We start from the raw sequence: 24134 nt of genomic DNA, 5'->3' as shown, positions 1-24134 counted from the left end.
TAAAATTATCGCCGTTTTATTGGCAGGAAACTGCTGATAAAACGGCGATAATGAGCTTCATGATACGGCCCTGTTATTTCCCATAGAAGCCCATGTTAACGCCAGAACATAGGCCTCTATGGGAATTTACAAGGACGTATTATCAAGCCTACCCTCCCAACATTAATAAAAAACTCCAGACAATGCAGGTACCCGGAGCTGGAAGGTCATTTTACATATCACTGCCCGAGAAATTTGGCGTTCCCCGCGACGTGTACGGGGAGAGAGAGAGAGAGAGCTCAAAACATATTTTTTTCTTAAAAAGACCCGAGGGGTGCCACTAACCGAGACTGCGGGGAGTAGGACCGTAACCCCCCCATACTTCAAAATAAGACCAGAGGAGTGCAGTTCCCCAGTGCTCAGGGCCCCTTACGAGCCCCCATTATGCAGAAAAATTGCCCCCGTAATTTTCCCCCGGGATCTAATGAATAAAACGGACTTCTACTTTTTTTTCACCTTTTACACCGCGTACAAGTACTGCACGAGTACCGCGCCATTTTTTAATTAAAAAAAAATAAAAATTGAGCCTAAAGATCCATGTACCACCCCCTGATCAAGACTATATGCTCAGAATGTTTCTACCCTGCCCCGTTTCCTTATTTCTCAACTTTGTTTTACTGTTTTCTTGTGATTCTGCTCTCCCAACAAACAACATGGCTGCCAACACTTCCTGGTGTGGAGTATTGACAGCCAATCAGCATGCAGCTCCTGCTCGTTATTGTACGTATTTCCATACGCGCACGCCGCGATTTTTCTTTAAAAAATAAAAATAAAAATAGAGCCTAAATATCCATGTTCGACCCCCTAAGCAAGCCTAGAGGGTTAGAATGTCTCTAGCCTAACACTTTTTGGGACCCTCTTTGTTTTCGGCCCCCACTTGATGAATAACCCCTAAACTTTCAGTGATGGAGCGGAACCAAGCAGGCCATTTTCTTGGAGAAATTCACGAAGATTGGTAAACCGGCACCAAAGTTATTCCAAATAGAATGTTGTGGATTTCCTATGGAAACTAGGTCCTAACTATAACTACCTATATATATATATTTGTTCTCCAAAGATGCTCTGAGCATTGAAAGGTCACACGACCGTGCCCCCACCTTCCGGCATTAATCACCTCACAGCAGCTTGTCTCAAGATGCCATACATTTCTCTCATGGCTGACGTGTTTCGAGGCAATGCCTCTTCTTCATGGGCAGAAACACACATTGAGAATCATCTCATTTCCAGTATCCTTTTATTAGGAAATTGCCCTGATTGGCTTTTGCTTCGTGCATAATGATTTGTGCATTATGGGTGTTATAGTCCTGTGAGATGATAAAGACCTTTTTCTCAAATGCCAATATAATCTAGTTCTCCATGGACAGTGTATTGGCCAGTAAATGTTCATTTGAATTCTTTTGTAGAGAGGATTAAGAAATTAAGGGGCAAAAGCTGAGGCTTAATTTTGAAAACCTAGAGTATATGTCAAATAATACATGGCTCGAGTCTCACATAAAAGCACAAATTGATGGGCAGCAATCCTTATTTGGGAGAGCAAAACTTGCATAATTATTCAGAAATGTTGACATTTAACCCACACAAATCACATTAGCTTACACCAAAATTATGCCAATATAGTTGAATTTCTGTACGAGTATGCTAATTAACTAGACTAGCTTTTGGGTGTTCCTGGTTGGAACCAACAGCAAATGTTGGTCAACATCCACATGCTCATACAATTGAAGGCATTCACTAACATCTTGCAGGTATTTTTCAATTCCCAAAATGTTTTTAAAGTTCTTGATTTTCAAAGGCGGAGTAGACTCATTTTTGCAGTGACAATAGAAATGAAATCTCAAAAAAGAGAAGGGTCCAGTGAGAGGGGGTACTCCATAGAAAGATATTTAAAGTGTGGAGAAAACATTGACAATTTATTTGAGCTGCTTTTGGTAGTTTGCTTTTCGCACAATGAATGAACACCTAATAAATACATGAGTGCTACAAATAAAAACAAGTAAAGAAAAAAGAAAAGCATAACATTTAAAAACACACCGGGGAACAAAAACTCGTTAATTGCTCCATAAGTGTACAAGAGCATGTAGTCCTTGTTTTAAATTTCTCTTGAACTAGAACGAAAGTGCGGCATCCTACTTAATTTCCTCTGCTGAAGACCTCAAGAGTCTAGGCAGCATATGTCAGAATTTTGAAAATATCAAGAGGACAAGAAATGACTATAAGTCCCAGATCAAGAGGACTACATAGAGAAGCTGCTTTAGAAGAGAGGAATGTCCTTGGAGAATGCAGTAGACTAGAACACAAAGATAAGGCAAATTTTGAGAGGAAAGTTGCAGAAGCTCTGGGGCTAATTTACCTATGTAATACGTCTCAAGGTATCTTCACTGTAGATGAATCAGTAAGCAATGAGTCAGTGCGTGAAAATCTTTGAGAGTATGTTTACGAGTTTTGTTGATTTAAGACAGTTTATTGTACAGGATTATCACTAAGCATTCATGTCTTTTAATTACTTAGGCCCTCTTTTTCCTAAATGTCCTCAATCGTTCTTGGTACATAATGAATGGGGTAAATTCATCATCATTCTATGTCCGTTTGACTCTTATAAACTGTTTTTTTCATAGGCCTTCAAGAGCTCATAGGCCTTCAAGAGATTTGCTGATTTGGTGAATGAAATTTATTGTGGAGGAACACTTCAGACCAATGGATTTTTTTCGAAATAGTCAAAAGATTAAGGATTGCAATGCATTCTGTTTTTTCTCTATATGGATATGACAGACTGGGTCCAGAAGATGAAAAGGCCTACATGTAAAAGGACTTGATTAGCAATTTAGCCACCAGTGGCAGTATTAAACAGGGATTGTGATTAACCCTCTGCAGAAGGGCACCTCAGGCTTCAGTGAACACCTGGGCAACTGCTATAGACTGCTTGGTTACTCGTCCTGCACTGGAATATCACGCTTTGCAGTTCTGCATGTATTTTATAAATATTCAACCAATATTTGTTCAGCTTGAGGTTCGCCCCTCCCATGAGCATGCCTTGTTTACTGTACGCTTCCAAGTACTCGTACAGCAAATCTAAAGCAAACAACTGTGAGTTACAATCCACAAAGCCAATAGTAAGAAATGGGAAAAAGCATTCCCAGAGAAGCTTTCAGAATTGCCCACAAGAAATCAATGATTCAGAAAAGGGGGTGGTGATGAACAGAGTGTCTGAATTAAGCAGACCACTCTTACCCAGTCCAAAGATCAGGGCTTGATCCATCACCGTTATTTATCTCACTGCACCATCCAAGCTCAGAACCTGGCTATATGCAAATCAGTCTGTCCATGGCCCAGTGCATCATGGGAACAGGGAAGACTAAACTACCAAGCCAATTCTTCACCAGAAAGGAGACAAGCTACCGGGGACCGGTTTCTGGCATTTCAGCCGTCTTCGGCCCGGCTTGCTTGAATCCTGATGGTGCAGTGAGAAAGGGACTCATGTCTGAGTATACCCTGCCACACCTATAGTGGCCAAAAACGATTCAGAAAAGGGGGTGGTGATGAACAGAGTGTCTGAATTAAGCAGACCACTCTTACCCAGTCCAAAGATCAGGGCTTGATCCATCACCGTTATTTATCTCACTGCACCATCCCAGCTCAGAGCCTGGCTATATGCAAATCAGTCTGTCCCTGGCCCAGTGCATCATGGGAACAGGGCAGACTAAACTACCAAGCCAATTCTTCACCAGAAAGGAGACAAGCTACCGGGGACCGGTTTCTGGCAGACTCAGATGTGAGTCCCTTGCTCATTGCACCATCAGGATTCAAGCAAGCCGGGCCGAAGACAGCTGTAATGCCAGAAACCGGTCCCCGGAAGCTTGTTTCCTTCCCAGTGAAAGAATTGGCTTTGTAGTTTGGTTTGCCCTGTTCCCATCATGCACTGGGACAGGAACAGACTAATTTGCATACAGCCAGGTTCTGAGCTGGGATGGTGCAGTGAGCTAAAAAACGGTGTTGGATTAAGCCCTGATCTCTTGACTGGGTGAGAGTATTCTGCTTAATTCAGAAACTCTGTCCATCACCACCCCTTGTTGTTTAATTATTTTGTCCACCATAGCGTGGAAGGGTATACTCAGATGTGAGTCCCTTGCTCATTGCACCATCAGGATTCAAGCAAGCCGGGCCGAAGACGTCTGTAATGCCAGAAACCGGTCCCCGGAAGCTTGTTTCCTTCTGAGTGAAAGAATTGGCTTTGTAGTTTGGTTTGCCCTGTTCCCATCATGCACTGGGACAGGAACAGACTAATTTGCATACAGCCAGGTTCTGAGCTGGGATGGTGCAGTGAGCTAAAAAACTGTGTTGGATCTAACCCTGATCTCTTGACTGGGTGAGAGTATTCTGCTTAATTCAGAAACTCTGTCCATCACCACCCCTTGTTGTTTAATTATTTTGTCCACCATAGCGTGGAAGGGTATACTCAGATGTGAGTCCCTTGCTCATTGCACCATCAAGATTCAAGCAAGCCGGGCCGAAGACGGCTGTAATGCCAGAAACCGGTCCCCGGAAGCTTGTTTCCTTCCCAGTGAAAGAATTGGCTTTGTAGTTTGGTTTGCCCTGTTCCCATCATGCACTGGGACAGGAACAGACTAATTTGCATACAGCCAGGTTCTGAGCTGGGATGGTGCAGTGAGCTAAAAAACGGTGTTGGATCTAACCCTGATCTCTTGACTGGGTGAGAGTATTCTGCTTAATTCAGAAACTCTGTCCATCACCACCCCTTGTTGTTTAATTATTTTGTCCACCATAGCGTGGAAGGGTATACTCAGATGTGAGTCACTTGCTCATTGCACCATCAGGATTCAAGCAAGCTGGGCCGAAGACGGCTGTAATGCCAGAAACCGGTCCCCGAAAGCTTGTTTCCTTCCCAGTGAAAGAATTGGCTTTGTAGTTTGGTTTGCCCTGTTCCCATCATGCACTGGGACAGGAACAGACTAATTTGCATACAGCCAGGTTCTGAGCTGGGATGGTGCAGAGAGCTAAAAAACAGTGTTGGATCTAACCCTGATCTCTTGACTGGGTGAGAGTATTCTGCTTAATTCAGAAACTCTGTCCATCACCACCCCTTGTTGTTTAATTATTTTGTCCACCATAGAGTGGAGGGGTATACTCAGATGTGAGTCCCTTGCTCATTGCACCATCAGGATTCAAGCAAGCCGGGCCGAAGACGGCTGTAATGCCGGAAACCGGTCACCGGAAGCTTGTTTCCTTCCCAGTGAAAGAATTGGCTTTGTAGTTTGGTTTGCCCTGTTCCCATCATGCACTGGGACAGGAACAGACTAATTTGCATACAGCCAGGTTCTGAGCTGGGATGGTGCAGTGAGCTAAAAAACGGTGTTGGATCTAACCCTGATCTCTTGACTGGGTGAGAGTATTCTGCTTAATTCAGAAACTCTGTCCATCACCACCCCTTGTTGTTTAATTCACAAGAAATCAATGGCAAGGTTGGCTCTGTTTATACAACCCACTGCTTTTGTCCATTTTCTGCAAAGACCCAAATTACAAAAGGGCCGGAATATTCAGAGTTATTGAATGAGGCCCTACATTTTACAAAATCCAACTTATAGACCGGGAAATGAGGTATTACATGTGGATGTAGTATAACCACACAAAATTCAGTTTTTTGCTACTTTTCTGGCTTTTTCCTTCAATAACATTTAGCAAGTTTGACATGCATAAAGTTTTCAAGGGAACATTACAAGAGGCGTGGTAATTATTACATGCAGCAAACACATGGCCCTTTTGAACCTTACACAATCTTCTAATAGCAGAATGACTGGAATCTAGAGCTTCACTTAACAATGAGGAGCAAGTGGGCTATTATTAGTTTGGTTCTTTCTTTGGAAGAGATATTGGAACAAAGTTTTCCTATTGTGACAGTCCATTTCCATGTGTTCGAGCATTAGGGATGTAAGTATTTAAAACTTTAACACTAGGGTTAACCAAAATGTATTTTAGACAAGCAAATAAAAGGGAATCATGCACCAACTGTGAATTCATCCTGACTCTTCAATCATGATCTGAACAGGAGGGAAAATATGGGCATACAAGTATTTTTATCAATAAGTGCTACACAGGATTCCCACCTGTGGAAAATAAAATTTTGCCTCATGAAAGTTACAATATCTGACGACACCCAAGGATAATTGTTGGATCTGGACCTTTTTTCAAGGGTTCCCCTCGGTTTTTGCCTGCCGATGCTGAAACCGTCTTAGCACTCTGTGCACTTTCACCTCGCTAACCAGTGCTAAAGTGCTTGTGCTCTCTCCCTAAAGCATGGTACAACTGGCTTATACCTGATTGGTACTTTTCTGATTAGTTAACTTCATTTACTTTGAAGTCCCTAGTGAATGGAACAAGGTCCTATAAATTAAACTACTAGGGGGGCTGTAGCACTCACTGTGCCACCCACTGAAGTAGCCTTTTTAAGACATGTCTCATGCCTGCCACTGTACTCTATAGTACAGTTTTAAACTGCCATTTCGACCTTTTAAATTAAACCTTTTGACAGGCCTAAACCTTCCTTTTCCTTTTTAGTACATACAAGTCACCCCTAAGGGAAGGGGCATAGAGCAAGGTGCATTGCATTTAAAAAATAAGGAAATGGGGGGAATAGAGAGCAGGCATGGATCACTGTGCTAAATTTGAAGAACTTATTTAAAATAATATGTGGATGCCCCAAAAAGACCTCAATGGTGTGGGGGAAATGGTGGGTACATTACCGGTTGAATGAGGCGACTTATTGGTGTGGGATGGGGGAAATCATGGACTATCAGGGTCAAACAACTGTACTCTGAGGGCTTCCCATGGGGGCCAGTGATGTGTATGTATTGCTTGTGCCAATAACAACATTTATTAAAGTGTTGTTATAAAAAGGAAAAAAAGTCAGCGATGTTAGTTTAAGTTTTACATGTCCTACCAGTGAAAAACCCCTAAAGTTGTTTTTCCGTGTTGCAAGGCCTGTCTACCTTGGCAAGGGAAGTGAAGAAAGTTCCCGAATCAGATGTAGGGTAGCATATGGAATAACCAGACTTCAAAGGCTTTTACTAGGTATAAATATTGGACTTCCAGAGCCACTCTTCAGCACACTCCTGGACATTATTATTATTATTATTATTATTATTAAGGTGTTTTATATAGCGCTAACCTGCCCGAGGGTATCGGAGCGCTTCGCAGCAGTATTTGAGTAATATTCATACAATAAGGCCCTATTCTACATATAGGTATGGAAAGTCCTCGTGAGCTGAGCAGCGTTGAGGTAGTACGTGAGTCCTGAGATAGCCTCAGAGAGTGCACGTTGTCTTGGGGTGGATACAGTAAGGGAGTATTCTGCATATAGGGTCAGAAAGTCCAAGTGTGCTGAGCAGCATGGAGGTAGTCCGTGAGTCCTGAGACAACCTCATGGAGAGCACGTTAACTTGGGGTTGAACCTTTCAGGTGGGGGGTGCGTAGGAGAGGGTCCAATAGCAGGGAGGAGGTAAGTCTTATAGCAGCAATGTCTGAAGGAGACGACGAGCAGGGATTTGCGTTTTTGGGCGGCGGCTATCCATTCTGTAGAGAGCGGTTGAGGAAAAGGACTTTTAGGTGGTTTTTGAATTTTGTGAAAGATGAGATAGTCCTGATCTCGACTGGGAAAGCGTTCCAAATTTTTTGAGCGCATTTCCGGTGAAGGACCGTGCAGCCAGTTTTTGTTTGTGTGTTTTCATTGGGATGAGTAGTAGGGTGCTGGAGCTCCTGAGGTTCCTTGTCTGACCTGCCCTCTTGAGCTTGCAGGCAGATACTCAGGTTTTCCTGTGTGCAGGGCTTTGTGAGTGAGCAGGCAGTTCTGAAACTGGCACGCAATTCGACTGGGAGCCATTTCAGTTCTCTGAGTTCTGGTGAAATGTGGTCGTATTTCCTGATTCCAGTGACTATTCTGGCTGCTGCGTTGAGAGTAGTTTTGAGGAGAGCTAGGTGAGATTTAGTAGTACCAGCAAGGGTGACATCCCCATAGTCGAGTCTAGATAGCACCAATGATTGGGTGGCTTGTTTGAGGTCTTTGGTTGGTATGAATGGTTTTATTTTATTGAGTAGCTCCAGGTTGACGAAGGCACCCTTTACGGAGTTCTTGATGTGTTTGACCATGTTAAGTTTTTAGTCTAGCATGATTCCTAATGATTTTAGGGAGTTGGTCAGAGTGCGATTGCCATTGAGAGCATCCAGAGCTTTTAGCCATTCAGAAATTTGAGGGTTCTCTTCTTTGTTGGAGATGAGGAGGATCTCATTTTTGTCTTGGTTGAGTTTTAAGTGATTAAGCGACAGCCAATGTTGGATTTCTTTTAGAGTGTCATTTAGTCTGTGAATGTCATCTATGGAGGAGGTTTCTAGATATATCTGGGTGTCATCTGCATATAGGTGGAAAGGAATGCTAGCATTTTTTAGTAGGGTGGTGAGGGGTTCCATGTATAGCTCTGGGACGCTCTAGGGCAGCCATGCGCTTTACAAATCAAATTTCATTTCATTTAATTTAATTTCATTTCATTTCATATGTTAAACAGTTGAGGTGAGAGCACTGAGCCTTGGGGGACACCCCTGTTGACGGGGTGTAGGTCGGAGGTGAAGTTTTTTATTTTTATCCTTTGTGAGCGGCTGTATAAGAAGGAGGAGAACCAGCACAGGACTGTTTCCTCAGCACCTACCCTTTCTTCCAGAGCCCTGATGAGAAGTTGGTGATCAACTGTGTCAAAGGCTGCCGATAGGTCTAGGAGAATGAGCAGGCAACATTGGTTGGAATCAAGGGATTTGTGGATGTCATCTGTGATGTTAAGGATCGCAGTCTCAGTGCCATATCCTTTTCTAAAACCTGATTGGTGTGGGTCAAGAAGGTTGATGCTATCCATGTGCTGAGTCAGTTGTTGGGAGGACGCATTTTTTGAGGATTTTGGATAGGAGGGGGAGATTGGAGACGGGTCTGAAGTTATTCAGTTCCTGGAAGTTAAACCCTGGTTTCTTCAGTAGTGGCGTGACGTGGCCAACTTTGAGGCATTCAGGTGTGCTGCTGGTTCTCAGGGAGGTTTTTATGATCTTGCACCAGAACAGCGCTATGGAGAGTTACAGTTTTTTGGTCAGGCTTTCACTAGGTATAAATATTGGACTTCCAGAGCCACTCTTCAGTACACTACTGTACATTATAGATAAAAGACTGCCTTGATCCTCAGAGGACAGCCCTGCTGCTCATAGGACTGCCCTGGTGATACCAGAGAAGTGCAAAGCTGCTTGAGGACTGCATTGACCACCAGAGAGTTGCTCTGCTGTTTGAGGACTGCCCTGGTCTCGGAGAAAGAAGAATAGACCTGTGCTCTTCATCCCAGGCTACCTGAGGGACTTCAAGTGTCAGTTGGCTGAACTCCTGTCTAACTTGTCTAACCCAAAAGATCCAGAGGCCTCCCTGTAACTGCTCAACTGCAATGGACCTGACTAGACCCAAAGCTGGACCTGCCTGAGCCCTGCTTGCCTCTGCTGGAGTGAGTTTCTGATCCCCAAGAAATGCCTCCCAGGTCCTGGACCATTTTCTGGTATCAGATGAGCTTGTCCTGTGAAGAAAGGTGAAATCCTGAAGCTTTGGGCTCTTCGTGAATGCCAATGAGCCCATTCGCTCTGAAACTCTGCCACCTATGATGACTTCCAACATTAAGCTCCAGTGAACTCGACTCATCATGCTACTAAATACACCAATGACGCCCAGCCATGTAAGATCTACACTTCATGCTACAGCTAAACAGCCCTGGGTGACTACCAAAGCAGAGCGCCAGCAAAGACTTACAATAACAGCAGATTGGCTTTTCATGCTGCACGCCCAAGCTGCCTGCTCTTTGCTCTACAGTGACAACCAAACATGACACTCTCCACTTCTCCTTGCAGCTTCCTTCACTGCAAATGGAACTCTTCATGCAGGACAGAGAGAAAGTACGTTTTTAATGGGACTAGCCTGGTCCATCACTGTCGGCCTGAACTTGTGACTTTCCCCTGGTCTCACATGATTAGATGACCACAAGTGGTGTTTTATGCCTTTAATCACGATATCTACCTTAAAAATTGAAAACTGAATATCTCTGGTTGTACTTATTGGATTTTGTCATTCTAGTATCATTTCATTTATTATAATGTACTCTATTTTCCTACATTTGCTTGGGGGTTTTCTTGCATTGTGTTTTTGCTTTATTACTGTTTGTGTGCTGTAGAGACACTTTACACTTGGCCTCAAAGTTAAGCTACCCGAGGACTAAGCACAGGTTAAATTAGCGACTTTTGTGGGTCACCCTGATAAGGATTGTGGTTGTTTCCTGAGTGAGACTTCCACCATTCTCAACAAATAGCCCAATTTCTACAATAATATTTCATGATATATTTTTTGGAAATGATTCCCCACATATGGGGTTTACCATGCATCAATTGGATAGTGTGAAAAGAAACACAAGCAAAATTGGTGTCGATATCATCAGGGCAGCAACGTTTGGTGCTTTGAAAACATATCAGGAGTAATGCCACTACCATTATTTATTCTATTGAATGCGGCCAACCTTATCTTATCAAGTTAGGAAAACACTGTTTTGACATGTGAAGATACAAGAAAACCAAAATTGCTGCTTAGTAGAGATGAGAAATACAGCGGATAATATGTGTCTGTAAGGAGCAAGTTCAAAAAGCAGTGAGCTTAAGTTATTTTATAAAGACTTATTGAAGCAGAATAGTTTGGGAAATAAGGACGTAATAAATAAGCCATGGGCTGAACGATCCACTTGAGTGCTTTAACCCCTTCCATGCTGATGACGGAACCGCTCCGTCATCAGCTACAGTTGAGCTGTGCTGATGACGGAGCGGTTCCGTCATGGCCCGGCCGCCGCGCCTGCGCGGCGCTGATTTCGCGCCTGCGCGGGCGTTCTAATGAGCGGGGCGGGTCATGACGGAACCGCTCCGTCACCAGCACAGCTCAACTGTAGCTGGTGACGGAGCGGTTCTGTCACCAGCATGCGGCGGCCGCGCGGCCGCCCCGCCCCTTTAGCGCTGCGGCGGAATAGCCGCCGCAGCGAAGGGGATAATTTGGTGGCAGTAGTTTACTTTGGTGGTGAAGAATGATGTTTTTGTTTCATCTGTGCCTTTCTGGACAGAGTAGCGTCTGCAAAAATACATGTCAGTGGCATTTTATCTAGGGAAAGTTTTATTCATTTATTAAGCTAAGACTTTAATATAGGTTAGAACAGTATGTGCAGCTGATGGCATCACAATATAGTATATTTCGGAGTGGAGAACTCTTCCATTAGAGGTAATTACATGCATTTTCATTGTTTGCTTTGGAAGCACCTGTTAAAAGGTGCGCCCGATGCAAACAATGAAAGTGCGCCCTATTACGGGGAATGCACTGCCCCCAGGGCAGCCGAGAACTTGCGCTGCCCTGGGGCAGCACATTCATGTGAAAGCACGAATCGGCAGATTTCCCCACTCAGTGTTTCTAAAGTGCAGGCGGGCACAGTCAGTGACAGTACCCCCTTTCCCTTCTCCAGAGGGCCGCTCTCATGGGGCGCACTCACAGTGTGCCACCTTTTAAGTGGCGCACTGTGAGTGTGCCTCCTAGGAGCATCTTTGCTTCTGCGCCAGTGTTGGTAATACGGCGTGGGCGCAAAGGCAAAGGAATTCCCTAATTTGCATAGGTCACACTTTCATGCAAACGAGGGAATGTGCCCCGAAGGTAGCGCTGCCGCTTTAAGTGTGCCAGCACTATCAGTATTACTGGAGGGGATGCACAAGCATCTGCGCCCCCTTCTTTAATACCAAAGTGCCCTGGAGGCCCACAAAGCTGTGGTAAACGCCAGTTGCACCCCAGGGCACTTACTTTAATATGCCCCTTTACTAAATTAAAACATTAATTTTAACTTTGTTACACTATATAGAAAACTAGTACCCACATGATGACACTTTCAGGTGAAAGATGGTGTATACCCTTTTTTTCAGGGGCAAATTATTCTACTGTTAAAACATTTAGGAATTGTATGTAGGAAGCTGCAGATGATTATTACATCCCATTCTGCTACCCAAAAGATGATATGTTGTTGTAGAAAACTCATTATAGTACGTTTATTTGTTTTTTAAAACAGCATTTTAAAGAAATATATTTTAAAGTTTACAAATGTTAAATCAACATTGGTTTGTTAACACACATTAAGAATATGTTAACTAAGTGTCTTAGAAATATATTGCTTAGTTTCCAAATAAGATGACAGATGTATTGATTCCAATAAATGCTGCAGTTTATGTTCCCATTTATGATGATCACTGATCACATATATTGTTCAATGTTTGGCAAATTGCTCCGATAGTCTTAAATTGACTTTCTAAATGCATGAAGGTTTTATTTAAAACATAGTACGAAAACAGCAACATCTATTCATAGTGTCAGTAGGAGACTAGCCAACTGAGCTTAGCATGGCATTTTAAAACAATAATAAGAAATATGTAAAGGACAAGGATGACTTACCACATGAAGGATTTTATTTTCTGTTTCATATACAGTGCAATCCTGTAGTAGTAAGAGAAAGACACAACAATATATTAAAATAAGTTCTACAAACATGTTTTGCACCTCTTTTTAAGAAGGACAAACTAAATCATCTCCATTTCTACATGATATTAAAGTACTATTGACGAGTTAATTTGTGCTGCACCTAAATCTTTAATTACACAGCATGTTTAGCATTTCTTATAAACAAGGTCTCTGAGAACATGGGGCATATTAGCAAGGGCAATATCGCCGCTTTAGCGGCACTTTTTGCCGCTAAAGCGGCGATATATTTATCGCCCTATCAGCAAGCTGTTGCTAACAGCTGTTAGCGACAGTTTTCTGGCGAAAGCAACCGTTTTGGGGGCCGCTTTGCATGTCAGCGATATTTATTGCTAATGACATGCAAAGTAGGCGTTCCCAACTAAAGACCACGGAAACAGCCACTAACAGACCTAACGCCTATTAGCAATGAGGCCTCGGTTAGCAATGTAAAAAGTCGCGCTAACCGGGGTTATCACAGGAATTTTTACACCTGCTAAAATCCTGACCTAGCCATTATTCTCAATGGGAGGTGGATTCTAAGGCTGAATCCTCCGCTGCCTATTAGGAAGGTTTACATTAGCGATAAAAGTTTTATCGCTGTTTTACTTGTCCTTTTGGTAGATGTTGCCGCTATTGCTGGATCTTTTATCGCATTGGAGAAAAACATTGGTAATAACGCGATAAGATCCAGCGATAGACAGCGATAATAAAATATGCGCTAAGCGCGATTTGCGATATTTATCGCACACCCTTGCTAATATGTCCCTTGGTCCCATGCAAACCTGAGAGGTCAGAAGGAATTTAACTCCATAAACATATTGAGCATCTTGGTTTCTGAAAGGGTAACATCAGAACCTAGAAACCACTTTGGAGAAGTAGAGCATACTACATAATTGCTGTCAAAAGCGCTCACTCACTGCAACATTCTTTCACCAATTTTGATACATTTTAGGGGAGATCAGTTTCTTAATGGGTCCTGCTACTGGTCCCTCTATGTGTCTTTGTTCTAATCTACCATGTCTTGATCAATTGACACGATTGATCTCTCTTTGTATTTTTATCATTTGTCTTTTTTTCAAGAACTGGATGACCAGCCCCTGAACCCTGACAATACCACACTTTTTAAAATATGTTCTTTCTCGTTTCTAGACTGGCCAAGCATCCTCAGATAATCTGATGCTCAGTTCATAAGTCTCTTTTCTATACCGTGGCGAGGAATAAATCAGTGCCTTAAAGGTTCTGTATTGCAGATTAATGAGAAATCATTTTTCGTATGTGACTGTATTACTGGCTTGCCTACTATAATATCTATTTATTGTTTCGTGTGTGTTTACTATTTGTTTGAATTTTGATTGCACTTGCGTTTTATAAACTGTATGTTTCTCCCTCTAAAGCTTGTAGAGAGATGACAGTGGTGGCTGAAATTCTATTTCTCACAAAACCAAAACCGACTGTCAAACTGCAATCCTAAAACCCAGAAAAGCCGAGGAACTTTGGCCTCCATTGACAAAATTGTCACTCCTGTTGAAGATTACACACTAAAGCTATGCATTGTAAAATGTAATCTCAGATATATCAGTAAGTTAGGGATTGATGTAGCAGCAGCCATAAAACCTCTAGTCCCTCATCGCATTTAAAGTTTTGTAAGCAGCAGGTTTGTACCAGTGGAGACTTAGCTGGCTCCACTGGCACAAACCCATGACCAGGTGGTTGGTCCAACAGCGGACCACAAGAGGATGGAAGGTTATACCCTCTGCAGACCTGGGGGCAGATTTATGTTAACTGGCGCATCCCCAGGGATGCGCCAGTTAACATGCGCCACAGTGCGCCACAGCTCTGTCAGCCATGGTGCGCCGCATTTATAATGCGGCGCACCATGGTGCAAAAACGGCACAGATGCGTGACGCATCTGTGCCGGAAATGTGTCGCATTTCTGGAGTTGCGTCGCAAGCGCGACGCAGCTCCAGCAAGGCTCGGGGGGTGCCCCATTTTAACAATGCTGCGTCAAGACCTACGCCTGCTTCAAGCAGGCGCAGGCTTTTGACGCAGCATTGGCTTAAAAGTGACTGAGTGAAATCTCATAGATTTCACTCAGCCACTTTTGCGAGGCGCACCTGCCCCGGAACGCCCACCCTGCGCCGGAACGCCCACAAGCGGCGCAGGGCTTTACAACGTGACGCATCTGCCTAGATGCGTCACGTTGTAAATCATTCGTAGGGATGCGCCACGTTTACGCCGCCTTGCGTGACGCAACAGCGGCGTAAACGTGGCGCAAGGGCCTCATAAATCTGCCCCCTGGTATACTAGCCACCAGGATGTAAAATGCAGTCCTTTTGAATGAAAGTTGGAATTAACTAAAAAAGCTACAAATTGTAAGTAAAACATTTGACTAAATAAAAATACCTTCTTAAGGAGTAAAAACAAAACTTGACAAACAAGTCTACTTTTTTGCAAACCTTAAAGTCTATTTAAACAGTTTTATACTTTTAAATACATTTCTTAAATTTTTACAGTTTGTATTAGGTAACAATAGTAAATTAGAAAATAAAAATAAAAAACATTCTTTGCCACCAATCAATTTTTAGATATTTCTTAACAACTCTAATATCCATGAACATATTTTCTGTTTAAAATATATATTTAGTCTGAAAAAAACAAAGGTTAAAGAGACTTTATAGTTATGTGAATAAGTCATTTGAAACATACCATTTTAGGTTACCAAAACAACTGAATTTCATCTGTTATAGTTGTTGCAAGTAACTATAACTCGTACCCTAAAATAACGATAACTAGCAGGCTTGAAATCTACAGTTTTGTCATCAATTATGTCCTTTCATATGTTGCAGTGATGTTATCAATGATGTCATAGAACATGTCATGATTGATGTAATATGTGGGGTTATTAGCAGTGCATTGTGAGGGTGTGAGTTATAGTTACTTTAGGGCACCAGGCCCTGTTTTTATTTTTATGTTTGTTCTAGGACTCAGTCCCGAATCCAAAGATGGATGCCGCCACAACATTGTTGATGTGGTGGTAGCCAATCAGATCTCATCTTGAGATCTGGCTGCTCCGCGGATCCTCAGCGGAATTAAATATCTTCACATTTTGAGGCTTACTTTCTCAAAAATGCCTGTACATATTTACACCAACTCAGAAAAAGTGCGGTTCCTGGACCAGGATCTAGCACTCTGCCAAATGTGGGTAGATCTGTTCAGAAGATTTTGCAATATTGCTGGTCAATTTTCCAGTGAATGGGGAAAAAACATTATGAGACTCCCCCCCCCTTTTTCTCTTCTCCAGCTTTGCAGATCACCCAGAACTTTCAAGGAACGAGCTGAGATGGAATTACTTTTTTGGGAAGTTTTTCTTAAGATTCATTGAACAGCGCGCTAACATTTTTTTCCTATCACAACACGATCCTAGCTATAGCTACGCCACTGGGTAATATATATATATATATATATATATATATATATATATATATATATATATATATATATATATATATATATTTTTTTTTTTTTAAAGCAGTTTAGTCCGATATGGATAATAATGATCTAACTAATACAATTGATGTAAATATACATGTATATATATGTGATATAGTACAGTCTTGTAAATAGTAAATATTGGACAAAGGAATAGTGCTAGCTGTATATTTTGGATTCTCACACATTTCAGATGCAAATGGAATCGGGGATACACCCCTATATAACGTTTGTAGTCTGTAAAGATGTAAATAAGAGGTCTCTTGGTATCATCAAATGAAAATGAATTATTTATATGTGACAGTCAAAATAAGCATTCAGTCAAATGTCGAACATTTTTTTGTATATATTTGCACTGTGCACTTTATTTTGTCGCCATTTTGGAACAGTGATAAAAAATTAAGTATTTGCACACTTAGAAATGGCCGCCGTGAAATAGAACCATGTACCATCTTCTATGTTTACCAACAGAATAGGGCGGACTGTTTAAAATGGCGAAAATGTTTGTTCACAAACGACACTGACGAAGCCTTAAGCGAAACGCGTCTGTCGGAGGTGTAAGGGGGTTCGGAAACGAAATAAACAAGGAGATCACATCATCTGTGTGCTGGCCGTTTTTTCTGGTGATTATTACTGGAATCGTGTAATGATGTCTTAAGCGCCTCACCAGCGCTGGTTACGAGCACCCGGGACTTTGTGGAGCGGCGGCGGTGCTGTAGCGGTGGAGTAATTGATTTTGGCCGCTAGCCCCGAGAATATTGGTATACAACGATCACGGAGCGTTGAACGAGAACCTCTGTGCCGAAAGGAGAGTTGAGGAGACTGGAGACCAGCTGTCTTCCCGTGGAGGGAGTGAGGACGACCGAAGAGCGCCGACGTGTGTGGGTGATCGACGGGAGCCGCCGAAGCCCGCGGTGAGTGACAGCGGCTGAACCCAGTCAAACCTGTGTAACTATAACGTGTTATCCTCAGCCCCGTATGGTGAGAAAACGAGTTTCCGGACCCCCAAAGCAAAGTGTCGGATACCACCGCCCCTAGAACTGTAAATTTAAAAGAGACTGCACATATATTCTTTTTCAACATGGCGACAATGGCAGATATCACAGGCGAGAGGGAGGCGGCGGCAAATGTAATGTTCATGTCGGGAAAAGAGAAACCTGGGATAGTTAAAGATAAAACTACACCGATGGAAGGCACCACCAACCTCAAAAGTCTTTTTGTGAAGTTAGAAAGACTGCAAGAAAGAGAAGTGAGGAAATGGTGGGAAGCCACCTCCTTAGAAAGATACTTGGAATGCAATAGAGTTCCTAGAGGACTGCGCATTTATACAATCCCATCTTATGAAAACCCGGACCCGGCCCTCCTGAAGGATTGGGCAGAATATACAGCAGAGTCCTCCAAAGGGATGGTCAGACTTCTTGTAAAGTATGCATGGAGCGACCGTGAAAAATGCCTAAAAGACATAGCAGACCTCGAAACAGAGATCTTGAAAGAAAAAGACACTAAAGCCTGTGATGATCTACGCACTGCAATGGGCAAAAGAATCAAGGACTACGAAATGGGGATACGAAAAAGGAAACAAACAAAATTCCAGCGAGATGAGCAGGATTACCAGCCTGGCAGAATTCTCACATTTGCGCGGAAATTTGACGATACACGGAAAAGATTGGCACAAAGGGCCACCCAGGCAACAGGCTTAGACACAGAGGAATCTGAAGTTGAAACCTCAGATGGGGAACAAAATGGAGCCCCAGGAACAAAAGACAGAGAACGAGAAGAGCCTTTTTTCGACGAATACCAGGTGATGAAGGAAACCCGCCAGAGACCACAACTGAGAAATCACCCTCCTCAACAAAACCAAAAAGGAGGACGAGGCGGGGGAAAAGGCACAAAGGGAAATTCACAAAATGCAACTACCCCAATGGTGACACGGAGTGCCTCCAACCGCAGAAGGAAGTAATCGCCGAGGAAGATAACAATGTTATCAATCTATCCAAAAGAACATTGACCATAGATGAGATCAACATACTGAAGAAAGGCTTAAGCTTTTGTCCAACGAGCGAGTTCAACCTTGTAGACGTCAAAATCGACTTGTTTAAATATATCAGGAAGTTAAAGTTTAAAAAAATATTTCTGCTAAATCCAGATAAAACCACTACAGTCCACCCGACAACATCAGACTCAGCGGAAAGTGAAAACCTTCTGGAAATCTTGCTCACACCGACACAAGATCTACAGAATCAAGGACAGGATGAGGACTGTGAACTAGAATCTTCCTCTAAACAAGTAAGAGACCCGAGCAATCTAAAAGTAAAGTCGAGAAAACTACCAAACATATCGCATGACGCAATAGATGTTTTTAACGAAGCAGTGACATTGGACTTGGAAAGGATGGCAAGCAAGAGAATGGACATGAAGGAATCCAACATAACAAGAAAACAATGGGCAGCCATCAAATCCTTGAGAGATGATAAAACAATTGAGATTAAGCCCTCCGACAAGGGCGGTAACATCATCATTTTCGATAAGGAACATCATGAACAGGAGGCTCGTAGACAATTGAAGGATAGAGACTGTTATGTCACAGCCAAAAGAGAGGAATTTGTCAAAAGTACCATGGCATATGAAAATCTACTTAAGCAATGGAAGGATGATGGCATGATTAGCCAAGATGAGTTCACCTTCCTACACTGTGACTCTCCTATGTTGCCTACCTTCTATCACTTGCCTAAAATCCACAAAAATGCCAAAAGACCGCCAGGGAGGCCGATAGTGTTGGCAATCGGCAGCCTTTTAGAAAACACCTCACGCTTTATAGACATCTTTTTGGCACCAATTGTGAAGGACCTGCCGTCCTATGTAAGAGATACACAGGATTTCTTACGTATCATGGACAACATCTCATGGGACAAAGACATGCTACGGATAACAATGGATGTCGTGAATCTATATACATGTATAGATCACGAACAAGGACTGTGTGCTATAAAATGGTTTTTAGAGCAAAAACAATCGAAATATCAGACACACAGCAAGATGATCCTATGCATGATAAGATTTTGTTTGTTTAACAACTACTTCCTGTTTGCAGGCCAGCTATATAAACAAATCAGAGGGACCTCTATGGGATCGTGCTTCTCCCCCAGCTACGCAAATCTTTTCGTGGGTTGGTGGGAGAAGCACGAGGCCTGGGGAGGAGAAAATGACAAATGGACCCATAACATACTGATGTGGACACGTTATATCGACGATCTGTTCATTGTTTGGAGGGGAGACAGGACCTCGGCTGAGGAATACGTCTCAACTCTGAACAAGAATAATAAAAATCTCAAATTCACCAGTACCATCAGCAATCAAAGCGTATGTTACCTGGACCTAGAGGTGTATGTGGAAGAAGATCATCTCCACACCAGGCTATATAGAAAGCCAACGGCTGGTAATGCTGTATTGCATGCAGCAAGCCACCACCCTAGAAGTCTAGTGAAAAATGTACCGTATGGTGAATTTTTGAGACTCAAGAGAAACTGCTCTGAAAATAAGGACTTCAGAAAGGCACAGGTAGAAGCCAGGGATAGATTCCAGGCGAGGGGATATTCCCGGAATGTTTTAGATCAGGCCAGTGCAAAAGCAGAAACTATCAACAGGAGGGATCTCCTGGTGGTTAAAGAGTCTAAAAAGAATGATGATCAGGTTAGAATGATAACGACATATAACAACAAATCGGGAGAACTAGTCCAGTCATTTAAGAAAAATTGGCACATTCTGCAGACCGAGAACATCTTAAAAAATGCGTTACCAGAAAGGCCACTGGTAACTTACAGAAGGTGCCAGTCTCTGTCGGACTATCTTGTCCACAGCCACTATTCCCCTGTTAAAACTACCAAGCCTATCAACCAAATAGTTGGCTTCTTTCCCTGTTTGCGTTGCAAGGCATGCAAATTCAGCAAAAAGGTTAAGGAATATCCTTGTAGATCAGGGGAAAACAGACCCAGCAGAAAGATTTTAAAACATCTGAACTGTAATTCAGAATACACGGTTTATTGCTTGGTCTGTCCATGCAACAAACGGTACATAGGGAAAACCATAAAACCGGCAAAGATGAGGATCCTGGAGCACATGAGGGCTATCGTGAACAATGACAAAACTTATCCGATAGCCCGTCATTTTGCTGAACAACATCAAAGCAACAGAGACCTCCTAATGTACTACTGCATAGATCAGGTTCCAAAAACTGAAAGAGGGGGGAACAGGGAGAAGGCCCTCAGAATAATGGAATCTAGGTACATCTTGGACCTCAAAACGATGACACCTTGGGGTCTCAACAACGATGCTGAGATGTGGGTGCACCTATGACAAGTAACCTGATCCAATACTCCACCCAAATGTATTTGTACACAAGATGGAGTATTTCAAGGTCCTTAACCGAAAGAGAAAGAGAACAGCTTAGTGAATTTGTAAATGCCTACTCTATAATCATGTTGAGAAATTTGTTTAAGAAATAATGATACCAGAAAAGACAATGAGATGGTGAAATGTGGCAATCCAACCGCCCATACAGGGCAAAATAACCAACAAAGCAGTTTAGTCCGATATAGATAATAATGATCTAACTAATACAATTGATGTAAATATACATGTATATATATGTGATATAGTACAGTCTTGTAAATAGTAAATATTGGACAAAGGAATAGTGCTAGCTGTATATTTTGGATTCTCACACATTTCAGATGCAAATGGAATCGGGGATACACCCCTATATAACGTTTGTAAATAGTCTGTAAAGATGTAAATAAGAGGTCTCTTGGTATCATCAAATGAAAATGAATTATTTATATGTGACAGTCAAAATAAGCATTCAGTCAAATGTCGAACATTTTTTTGTATATATTTGCACTGTGCACTTTATTTTGTCGCCATTTTGGAACAGTGATAAAAAATTAAGTATTTGCACACTTAGAAATGGCCGCCGTGAAATAGAACCATGTACCATCTTCTATGTTTACCAACAGAATAGGGCGGACTGTTTAAAATGGCGAAAATGTTTGTTCACAAACGACACTGACGAAGCCTTGAGCGAAACGCGTCTGTCGGGGGTGTAAGGGGGTTCGGAAACGAAATAAACAAGGAGATCACATCATCTGTGTGCTGGCCGTTTTTTCTGGTGATTATTACTGGAATCGTGTAATGATATATATATATATATATATATATAAATTATATACATATATATTACCATGTGAACAAGGGCAAATGGTGCACGAAACGCGTCAGGAGGAAAACAGCAGTAAATAAAGGAGTTGCCTGAAGATTATACATATATATATATATATATATATATATATCTCCACACGCCGGTTCCTGTTTTCCCAGCCACTGCGAGCGCTCAATGTGGGTGCGTTTCCCTACGGCGGAACCTCGCCGTTCAATATTGCACACTCCTCCGAATTCACGAAAGTAATGGGCGCACACGCGCTGCCTTTCCACATTTAATTTATTAAATTATTCCAGCATGGAAACAAACAAAACGATCAACGCGTTTCAGTGCTCCTGGCACCTTGCTCACGAGCAAGGTGCCAGGAGCACTGAAACGCGTTGATCGTTTTGTTTGTTTCCATGCTGGAATAATTTAATAAATTAAATGTGGAAAGGCAGCGCGTGTGCGCCCATTACTTTCGTGAATTCGGAGGAGTGTGCAATATATATATATATATATATATATATATATATATATACATATTACCTACTGGCAGTCGCCAGTAAGTAGTTATAGTTAAAACCTAGTTTCCATAGGAAATACGCAACATTTTATTTGGAATAACTTTGGTGCCGGTTGACGAATACACGCGAAATTCTCCAAGAAAATGGCCTGCTCCCCTCTGCTCCTTTTGGGGGTGATTCGTGAAGCGGGGGATGTGAGAAAAGGGGGGTCCCAAAATGTGTTTGCCCCATGCAATTTTCCATAGGGACCTTTAGCCAGGGCTACAGCCCGAACGGCTGGACGGAATTCACCAAATTTGGCAAGAAGGTATAGTTCGGTTTGCAGATTGCCCTTTTTTATAAATGGTGTAAATCTGTTCAGAAGTTCCTGAGAATATCAAAAGTAAAATCATAGATATATCTATAGATGAAGTACCGTACACTGTACTGTACTCTGTACCTTCCCGAGCACGAGATTCATACTATTTGGCTGTCAACACTCCAAACCAGAAAGTGTTGGCAGCACCGAGGCACAAGAAAGCAGTGAAACAAACGTGCCAAACACGCAAAGGGGGCAGGGTAGAAACACCCTGACCCCTAGGCCTGCTCAGGGGGTCCCAAAAGGACTCCCAAGGCCCAAAATAGTTTTTTTTAAATCGCGGGGTATGAAGTACAGTACTCTGTATGGTACTCTGTACAGTACTCTGTTCGGTACTATGTACTGTACTCTGTACCTTCCCGAGAGCATATTGGAGATTCCTGGTGGGCTAGTTGGCCCCCAGGGACCCCCAGTATGCAAGGGGAATTAGTTCCCCCTCTGCAAACGGGCCAGGGGGCTGCGTTGCAGAGAGGTGTAAAAAGGGGCATGGCCTTATTACACCTCTTTGCAATGCAACCCCCGGCGCATACTGGAGGTTCCTGGTGGGATAGTTGGCCCCAGGGACCTCCAGTATGCAAGGAGAATTAGTTCCTCCTCTGCAGATGTGCCAGGGGGCTGCATTGCAGAGAGGTGTAAAAAGGGGCGTGGCCTCATTACACCTATCTGCAATGCAGCCCCCTGGCGCATACTGGAGGTTCCTGGTGGGCTAGTTGGCCCCCAGGGACCCCCAGTATGCAAGGGAAATTAGTTCCCCCTCTGCAAACACGCCAGGGGGCTGCGTTGCAGAGTGGTGTAATGAGGCCATGCCCCTTTTTACACCTCTCTGCAACGCAGCCCCCTGGACCATACTGGATGATCCTGGTGGGCTAGTTGGCCCCCATGGACCCCCAGTATGCAAGGGGACTTAATCCCCCAATTTAGAACATGCTACAGGGCGTGTTTGCACAGTGGTGAAGGTAGGAGCGAGGCTTGAGGTGATATGTGTGCAAACATCCCTTGTGGTGCGTTTTAAGTTGGGGAATTATTCCTCTTCAATCAACAGGTCCCCTAGGGGTCAACTAGTCCAACAGGTACCTCCAGTAAGTGCCACGGAGCTGCGTTGCAGAGTGTTGTAAAAAGGGGACGTACCCTTTGAACACCTCTCTGCCACGCAGCTTCCCTGGCGCATACTGGATGTACCTGGTGGGCTAGTTGGCTCACAGGGGACCTCAGGATTGAAGAGGAATTAATTTCCCAAACTAAAACGCGCCACAGGGCGTGTTTGTACACATGTCATCTCTGACCCCGCCCCCTTCCTTCACTATTGAGCGAAATATTCCTCTAAAATCAGCCGAACTTCGAATTCTGATTTACTCACCTGTTATCAGGAGAGACCTCAGTGCTGCATCTTTCAGCCCACTGCTGATTCTGAAAAGTAACTCTAACTATACTTACAGTAACTTAAATTTCCTTCCATAGGCTAACATTGACTGGTTTCACTTGGAAATTTTTCAAAGTGTGGCGTTTTGGAACTTAAAACAATTCCTCTAAAATCAGCTGAACTACGAATTCCGATTTACTCACCTGTTATCAGGAGAGACCTCAGTGCTGCATCTTTCAGCCTAGTACTGATCCTGAAAAGTAATTCTAATCGTAGTTACAGTAACTTGAATTTCCTTCCATGGGCTAACATTGACTGGTTTCACTTGGAAATTCTTCTAAGTGTGGAGTTTAAGAACTTAAAAAATTCCTCTAGAATCAGCCTAACTACGAATTCCGATTTACTCACCTGTTATCAGGAGAGACCTCAGTGCTGCATCTTTCAGCCCACTTCTGATCCTGAAAAGTAATTCTAATCGTAGTTACCGTAACCTGAATTTCCTTTCATAGGCTAACATTGACTGGTTTCACTTGGAAATTCTTCTAAGTGTGGAGTTT

The 24134-nt window shown here is 42.9% G+C and overlaps 1 protein-coding gene across 1 annotated transcript in view; it reads right to left on the bottom strand.

The window, feature by feature from the left end:
• The window catches only part of LOC147718790 (connector enhancer of kinase suppressor of ras 2-like), a 1944591-nt gene that overhangs the window by 1439128 nt on the left and 481329 nt on the right, over window positions 1-24134 (bottom strand). Inside the window, exon 5 of the mRNA XM_086967239.1 lies at window positions 12584-12625. Coding sequence (XP_086823365.1) covers window positions 12584-12625 — 42 coding nt within the window. The remainder of the gene's footprint in view (window positions 1-12583; window positions 12626-24134) is intronic.

This window comes from Lissotriton vulgaris, chromosome 4_1 (genome assembly GCF_964263255.1).
Source record: "Lissotriton vulgaris chromosome 4_1, aLisVul1.2, whole genome shotgun sequence".
NCBI classification, from domain to species: Eukaryota; Metazoa; Chordata; class Amphibia; order Caudata; family Salamandridae; genus Lissotriton; species Lissotriton vulgaris.
Note: the sequence above shows the minus strand (reverse complement) of the source record. Positions and strands in the feature narration are given on the sequence as shown.